The sequence below is a fragment of the Malaclemys terrapin genome, chromosome 3 (genome assembly GCF_027887155.1).
Source record: "Malaclemys terrapin pileata isolate rMalTer1 chromosome 3, rMalTer1.hap1, whole genome shotgun sequence".
Lineage (NCBI taxonomy): Eukaryota > Metazoa > Chordata > Testudines > Emydidae > Malaclemys > Malaclemys terrapin.
In genome coordinates this window covers 207,020,857-207,029,330 of record NC_071507.1, presented here as the reverse complement: position 1 = coordinate 207,029,330, position 8,474 = coordinate 207,020,857, and the positions used below count along the sequence as shown (strand labels likewise).

Here is an 8,474-nt window from a genome sequence, read left to right as displayed (position 1 = left end):
ACCCTCCTTGCTGAGCCTGCTGTCCATAGCACGGAGTGAGCAGCCCGATGGGGAAGGTCCTGTGCCCCCTTCCTGCCGTGGGGCCCGGCCCTTCTCCCGCTTCTCCCCTAACGCTAATGACACAAACCACCTGGGATTATTTTCACGTGATGCACAAACAAGTCAAAACTCACTGATCCAAACCCAACGTGCAAACAGAAAAGGGAACGTAGAGGCCGCCCTCCCTCCCTCCCCCCGCCCGGCCCAGCCCGCACCAGCGCCCCACCTGGCCCACGCTGCACGCCATGGGCCCAGGAGCCCAGCATCGCAGCCGGCAAAGCAAACGTTATCCCACAGAAAGGAGCTGCAGTCGTGCGCGGGTGCATGGCCATACCCGCCATGGCCCGCCCGCAGCCTCCTCCCAGCGGGCGCCGCCTCCTGGCGGGACTGGATGGCAAACAGCCCTGCTGGACAGCACTGTGGTGTCCCGGTGCCCGGGGGGGCGGCACGGCCAGGTCTTCCAGTGGGGGCGGGGCCGGCAGGAGGAGTGGGGAGCTGCTGCTGCGTCCTTAGTTTGGGGACAGGTCGCTGGTTTTACCAAATGCCGCTAGACCTGCCTCCGGGGGGAGCGAGAATCCGGGCCGAAGCTCGCTTTGGAACGTGGTCATCGATCTGAGAACCTGCAAGGAGAGGAGCAGCAGGTCAGCACCACGGGGAGAGGGAGGGAGAGAGATCTCATCCCCGCCCCGCCGGGGCCCCTGTCCGACACCGCTCCCACACCGACACCGACGCCCCCGCCCACCCAGTCCAGGGCCCCCGCCTGGCACTGCTCCCACACCGACACCCCTGCCCACCAGTCCAGGGCTCCTGCCTGGCACCATTCCCACACTGATGCTCCCACTCACCCAGTCGAGGGCCACCGCCTGGCATAGCACCCACTCCAACACCCAGTTCAGGGCCCTGGGATGGCACTGCTCCCACACCGACACCCTACCTGGCACCACTTCTGTACTAATGCCCTCGTCCACCCAGTCCAAGGCCCCCGCCCAGCACCCACACCGACGCTCACCCAGTTCAAGGCCCCGGGATGGCACCGCTCCCACACACCCTCCACCCAGTCCAGGCCCCTGGGAGAGCGCCGCTGACACACCGACTTCCCCGCCTATCCAGTCCAGGGCTCCCGCCCGCACTGCTTCTGCACCGACGTCCCCGCCCACCAGTCCAGGGCTCCCGACCGGCACCATTCCCACACCGATGCCCCACTCACCCAGTTGAGGGCCACCACTCAGCACAGCATCTACACCGATGCCCATGCCCACCCAGTTCAGGGCCCTGGGATGGCACTGCTCCCACACTGACACCCCACCCACCCAGTCCAGGGCCCCCACCTGCAGAGGTGAAAGTAAGCCTGGGGTAGTGGCAGGGCTCCAGGGGCTATTTAAAGGGCCCGGGGCTCCCGCTGCCTCTACGGTCCCGGTCCTTTAAATAGCTGCTGGAGCCCTGGGGTAGCAGCGGCAGCTGGGGGCTCCGGCAGCTGTTTAAAGGGCCTGGGGTGGTAGCGGCGGCCAAGCCCTGGGCTGCTACCCCAGCGGGGGAGGGGGAGGGCACTTACCGGTACAGGGCAGGCCGGGGCTGGCTCTGACCCCCCATCCCCGCCCCTTCCGCCCAAGGCCCCGCCCCTTCCAGGGGCCAGAGCCGGCTCCAACCCAGCCCCGTACCGGTAAATCCCTATTTCTACTTTCACCCCTGCCCACCCGGCACCACTCCCGTACCGATGCCCTTGTCCACCCAGTCCAAGGCCCCCACCCAGCACAGCAGCCACACCAACGCCCACGCCCACCCAGTCCAGGGCTCCTGGCCAGCACCGCTCCCACACTGACGCTCCTGCCAAAGCCTCCCCCACATGTACACGAGCTTTGCACTGAGGGTGGGCACATGAAGCTGTTACCAAGCTCTTGCTTTCCCGGTGTCCCAGCTCCGAGCTGGCACCAATCCCTTTGAGGCATTAAGGGGAGAGAATGGGAATCCAGGGCAGCTCCCAAGGGCCCCATGCTGCCCAGAGTGGGCACCTGCCCGCACCATGCCGGCAGCTATGCATAGTCCTAAGAGCAGAGTCCCACTGCTCTAGGTGCAGAAACCCTGGAGCTATGTCTGGGGCGGCCAGGCCTCTCCCATCACACCCAGCAAGGAGAGTGGGAACTCAGGACTGGCTCTGGCAACTTTCCTGGCTCAGGCAGCGTTAACAAAAACAGGGAGTTGGGCAAGGACATCCTCCTGGATGCCCCAAAATGCCATGTTTCCACAAAGAAATTATGCTGGGAAAAAACCACCCAGAAATGTGGATGAGGCGCTAAAACAAAAATCCCATATCTAAAGGGTGGGGAAAGGGAAAGTAAACGGCAATGAATGTAGGTGACTGGTAAGGGAAGCCAAAGGAATCAACGAAATATCAATGGTCCACAGGGTTAAAGAGAAGAAGAAGGCATCTTGTAATTGTATTAGGAGTAAGGAAACCCCTAGGTCAGGCACAGGTCCAGAGCTAGAGGGTAAAACCTTAAAGAGCGATGTGTAAAAGGCAGAATCATTCCGTAGCTGGTTCTGGGCTGTGTTCGGGATGAAGCAGGAAGATGTATCCATCCCAGATGATGTTGGGGGTGGGACATAAAGTTACCATTGTAACAAAGGAGGATGTGGGCAGCATCTGCTCCAGTTAAACACTTTCAAATCAATGGGCCTGGATAAGTGACATCCCAGAGTCTGAAAGGAACCCGCTGAGGAGCTCTCTGAACCAGTAGGGTTAATTTTTAACAACTCTTGGGAAAGCTGGGACACCGCAGAGGACTGGGGGGCTGCTAGTGTAGTTGCAGTATTAGAAAGGGGCAAAAGGGACGGCCCGAGAAGTACAGCCCTGTTACCCTGACATCGATCCTGGGCACAACGGCATGGTTAATTTCACTGGAGTTCACCAGGACATTGGACTCAGTACCGCATGACAGTCGGGTTAAAAAACCTTGCACTATATGGAATGAGCAGATGGATTACCACTTGGCTGACTGACAGATCTCAGAATGGAGTTATTAATGGAGACCCATCGGTGAGCGGGGCTGTTTCTAGCGAGGTCCCACTGCGATCAGTTCTTGGTCCAACATGAGTGAATATATTTATCACTGGCTCACGCGGGAGATAAATCTTTGCTGGTAATGTTGGCAGATGACACACAGATGGGTGGGACAGTAAACAACAAGGACAGGATCCTGCTACAGAGTGAGCCGAACTGCCCGGTTAAATGGTCACAATCCAACAAGATGGGTTTTAATACAGCCAATGCCAGGTAAGGCCAAGAACGCAGATCCTATCTACAGGGCGGGGGAGACTGTCTTGGAAAGCAGCGACACATCTGTAGCCTGGAGCTGGAAGAGTAAATTTCAGCTCACCGAGATTTAGGCAGAGGAGAGAGAAGAAAAGCCACACGAGGCCGATGTGGCTGCCTAAGGAGCTCATTTGCTGTCTAAAACCCAAGAGGGATCCACACAGGAAATGGAAGGAGGGCACGTCCCCAAGGGAGGGTACATGGGAATAGCACAAGGGTGTAGGGACAACATCAGGAGAGACGAGGAAAGAATGAGTCGCAGCTGGCGAGGAATGTTCGAGACAACAAGAGGTTCTACAAGTAGGTCAGACAACACAGAAAGATGAAGGCGAGCGTGGGCCCGTGGCTCAGCGGAGGTGGCGAGCTGATAACGGAAGATGCGAGGAAAGCGGAGCTGCTCAATGCCTGCTTTGCTTCAGTCTTTTCACCAAAAATACCATGTGACTGGACAACTAGCGAAGTTCCTCTAGACAATAAAGGGGGAGGGCTGCGCATCGGGCTAAGTAAAGCTCTTCTGACCAATCTGGATGAATTCAAGTCAGCGGGGCTGGATGTTAGTCACCCCAGGGTGCTGAAGGAATTAGCTGAAGAAATCTCAGTCCTACTGGCAATAATATTTGCGAAGTCATGGCTGACAGGTGAGGTTCTGGAAGACTGAAGAAGGGCTGACGTAGGGCCCATCTTTAACAAGGGGGGAAAGGAGGAGCTGGGGAACTACAGACCGGTCAGCCTGGCTTCGATACCTGGGAAGCTACTAGGACCATGTATAAAACATTCAATTGTAAATACCGGGAGGATGGAGGGTGATCACTAGCAGCCAGCATGGCTTTACCAAGAACAAATCATGCCAAACCAGCTGGATTTCCTTCTCTGACAGGGTAACTGATTCGGTGGACGGGGGAATGCAGCGGACCTAATATACCTGGACTTCAGCCAGGCTTCTGACACAGTCCCACATGACAGTCTCATAAGTAAGCTGGAGAAATGCAGGCTTAACAGAACTACCATTAAGTGGATGCATAATTTGTTAAACAACAGCGACCAAAGAGTAACTATGAATGGACTGATGCTGGATTGGAGGGTGGTCTCAAGTGCGGTTCCACAGGGATCATTTCTGGGCCGGGTGTTGCTGAATGCCCTGGAGGTAGGAATCAAGAGCACACGGATCACGTTTGCAGATGACACAAAGCAGGGGGGAGTTGCAAACACTGTGGAGTTTAGAGCTAAAATTCAGAGGGATCTTGAAAAATTGGAGAATTGGGCTATAGCCAACAAAATGAAATTCAGCAAGGACAAATGTAAGGTGCTGCACTTAGGGAAGAAAAACCAAATACACAAATACAGACTGGGGGAGAACTGGCTTGACAGCAGCACCACTGAGAAGGATCTGGGAGCTGTGGTGGATCCCAACCTCAACATGAGTCAGCAACGCGATGCTGTTGTGATGCAAAAAATGTGATGTATGGAAAGGATGTAGAGAAACTGGAAAGGACCCAGAGGCGAGCGACAATGATGATCAGAGGGATGGAATGCAGCCATACGAGCAAAGGCTGAAGGAACTGGGTAGGTTTAGTTTGGAAAAGAGGAGATTAAGAGGGGACATGATAATGGTCTTCAGATACTGGAAAGGCTGCCATAAAAAAGATGGAGAAAAGTTGTTCTCTCTTGCCACAGGAGGGCAGGACAAGAGGCCATGGGGTCAAACGACAGCACAGCAGATTTAGATTAAACCCCGGGAAAAACTCCCTAACTGTAAGAACAGTACAACAGTGGAACAGACGCCTGGGGAGGTCATGGAAGCTACTTCACTGGAGGTTTTCAAAAGGAGGCTGGAGCCATCTGTCTGGGATGTTAGACTAGATGACCCTTGACGTCTCTACCAACCCTCTGGTTCTATGATCTAGATGTACCTGAGCTAGCACTGATCAAGTGAATGCGCTAAGAACAGTGTAGCTGCAGTGGTGTGAGCAGAGGGATGGACTAGCCATCCCGAGTCCAGACTCGGCATCTCAGTTTGGTATGCTACACCGCCAACTCCAAGTGTAGACGTACCCAGAGACAGAAAATCACCTCAACATGAGTTGTCTGTGCACTACTGTGGCAAAAGGCTCAGGGACCCCGGGATATATAAAAAGGGGGCTAACATGTAGAAGTAGGAAAGTGATTTGTAGATTCTGAGATCCCCAGGCCAGAAGGGACCATTGTGATCATCTGGTCTGACCTCCTGCCTAGCATAGGCCAGAGACCTGCCCCACAATAACTCACAGAGCAGATCGTTTAAGCATTGCCAGGTATGGAGAATCCACCACAACCCCCGTAGTTAATTACTCTCCCTGTTAATAATTTACATCTTATTTCCAGTCTGAGTTTGTCTAGCTTCATCCTCCAGCCACTGGCTGGTGGTAGCCCTGTCTCTGCTAGACTGAAGAGCCCCATACAAAGTATTTGTTACCCAAGTCTACTGATCAAGTCACCCCTTAAGCTTTTCTTTATTAAGCTAAAAAAAGACAGAGCTCCTGGAGTCTCTCATAATCAGGCAGGTTTTCCAATCCTCCAATCATTCTCGTGGGTCTTCTCTGACCCTTCTCCAATTTATCAATATCCTCCTTGACCTGTGGGCCCAGGAACTGGACACAGGATTCCAGCAGTGGTCGCACCAGTGCCAAAGGCAAAAGAACCCTCTCGACCCTGTGACGTTCTGAGTATAATATAATATTTCATTGAAAGGTGACAGGGCCAGAAAGAGTTAATTAACTCAGACTGACCTGACCCATGGGTGAACCTTAAGGACTGGTTAGGAAGATCTGTAAATGAACAGAGCTTGGAAATGGAAGTCTGCATTGTTAGAGATCTCAAAGGTAGATGTTTGCTCAGGTCTTGTGATGTAAGCAAACAAGTCTTGTCTATTGCTGTAGTTTTAATTCAAAGATCAAAAAGGGAATAGTAACATTTAGGAAGACACTTGAGTGAAATAGTATTATTGTCTCTATGTCTCTTTGAAGGTTGGGGTAACCTGTATCAGAACTGTTTAATGGATAAATTACCCTGTGCTAATTGCCAGGATGTTTGGGAGAAGGAGAGTTAAGCCTATTGTTTTCTCAGGTCAAAAGGCTGCAGGAAATGTATAAGAACCCTGGGACACGATCCTGCTTCATCTCAGATCTGCTTTGGGTTTCAAGAGGGGGAAACCTTAAGCCACAAGGATTGAGATCCCCAGTCACTGACTGGAGCCACCTTGAATATGGACATTGGACTATAACCTCTGGACTCTTTCTAAAAGGACTTTTGGCAACTACAAGCTCATCTCTGCTATGAGCTTGTCTGGTCTGAACCTCAAGAATTGAATTCAAGTCTGTCTGTAGATTGATCTTTTAACCAACTCTCTTTTCTTTTTAATAAATTTTAGCTTAGTTAATAAGAATTGGCTATTAACATGTATTTTGGATAAGATCTAAGTTGTAATTGAACCTGGGTGTGTGACTGATCCTTTGGGGTTGGAAGAACCTTTTCTTTTCTATGATGAGATAAGATTTTCAGTAATCATCATTGTGACGAACTGGGCCTGTTCTCACTGTGGTGGAGGATGGGATCTGCCCGAGGGCGCATACCTGAGTGTGTAACATGAGAACCCAGGAAGGGGTTGAAGGTGAGGCGACTCCTTAGCCCGGGAAACTGAACAAAGGCTGTGGGAGGGGTCGCTGAAGGCAGTGTGCTGGAAGCAGGCAGGGAGAGAGGGCTGGGAGGCAGAGAGGGCTCTGACCTCCCAAGGGGGGCTGGGCTGGGATGCCCGGGGACCCCAAGATGGACCTAACTGAGGGGGTCCCTGTTGTCTGTGCCTGCAAGACCTGTCTTGGACTGTATTCCTGTCATCCAAATAAACCTTCTGCTTTACTGGCTGGCTGAGAGTCATGGTGAATCGCAGGAAGCCGGGGGTGCAGGGCCCTGAGTCCCCCAATACTCCGTGACAACTGGTGGCAGCGGCGGGATCTACTGCACCCCGTGGACGGCGCTTCCTGCAGTAAGTGACTGGGGAGCAGTAAAACGAAGGGGGATTGACGGGGACCAGGCCTGCTGAAGAGTGGGAGAGAGACGGTTATTACCCCTGGGAGTGTGTGACCAGCGAGAAGGACTTTTGCAGTAACAGGGTCTCCCGGGGGGATCGCAGCGAGTGGTCCCAGGGGCGGAGGAGTCTGCAGCTCGACCCTGGCAGAGAGGCGGTGACCTCGAGAAGGGCTGGCACACTAGGGGTCCCCCTGGGAACTGTGGGGAGCTGTGAGCACACAGGCCGGTGAGTGGCCAGCAGGAAGATGTATGCCAAGCGGCTTAAGAGCGACCTGGTGGAGCTGTGCAAGCAGAGGCGGCTGCGCATTGGGAGGCTCACCAAAGCACAGCTCATTGCCCGGCTGGAGGAGGAAGATCGCGCGAATGAACTGATCCCTGTGTCTCAGGGAAGCAGCCTGGCAAATGCAGCGCAGGCCCCAGTGTCTGTCCCAGCTGGGAGTGGTCAGCCGGCTGCTGAGGGCTTCCCGAGACCCCTCCTTCCTATGCCTAGGGGAAGGGTGGGGAGGAGCCCAGCAAATACCGAAGGCGCCGTGGCCCCCCCGGCCAGCAGGGGACCCTCCCGGCGAAGCTCGCCGGCCAGCAGAGGATCCTCCCGGCGACGTTCGGCATCCGTGGAGCGGAATTGGCTGGAATGGGAGAAAGAGCTAAAACTGAGAGAGCTGGAGGATCGTGAACAACAGAGACAGCATGAACGACAGGAGAATGAGAGACAGAGACAGCATGAAGAGAGACAGCGTCAGCATGACCTGGAACTGGCGAGATTGAAGGGCAGCGAACCCCCGGCTGCGGTGAGTGAGGGGGGACCCAGGACTGCACGGAGCTTTGATAAGTGCATCATGGCCCCATACAAGGAGGGGGAGGACATGGATGACTTCCTGGAGGCCTTTGAGACGGCCTGCGAGCTGCACCGGGTTGATCCCGCGGACAGACTCCGGGTCCTTACCCCCTTACTGGACCCCAAAGCCGTGGCATTGTACCGCCAACTGGAAGAGGCAGAGAAAGGGGACTACGAACTATTCAAAAAGGCCCTGCTACGTGAGTTTGGGCTGACTCCTGAGATGTA

The 8,474-nt window shown here is 54.4% G+C and overlaps 1 protein-coding gene across 3 annotated transcripts in view; it reads right to left on the bottom strand.

Annotated features, from left to right (window-relative positions):
- Nucleotides 1-251: 251 nt before the first annotated feature.
- Nucleotides 252-8,474, bottom strand: part of DPYSL5 (dihydropyrimidinase like 5) — a 117,072-nt gene continuing 108,849 nt past the window's right edge. For all 3 annotated transcript variants that reach the window (XM_054024441.1, XM_054024443.1, XM_054024442.1), the window contains one exon: nt 252-659. In XM_054024441.1, coding sequence (XP_053880416.1) covers nt 574-659 — 86 coding nt within the window. In that variant the 3' untranslated portion in view covers nt 252-573. The remainder of the gene's footprint in view (nt 660-8,474) is intronic.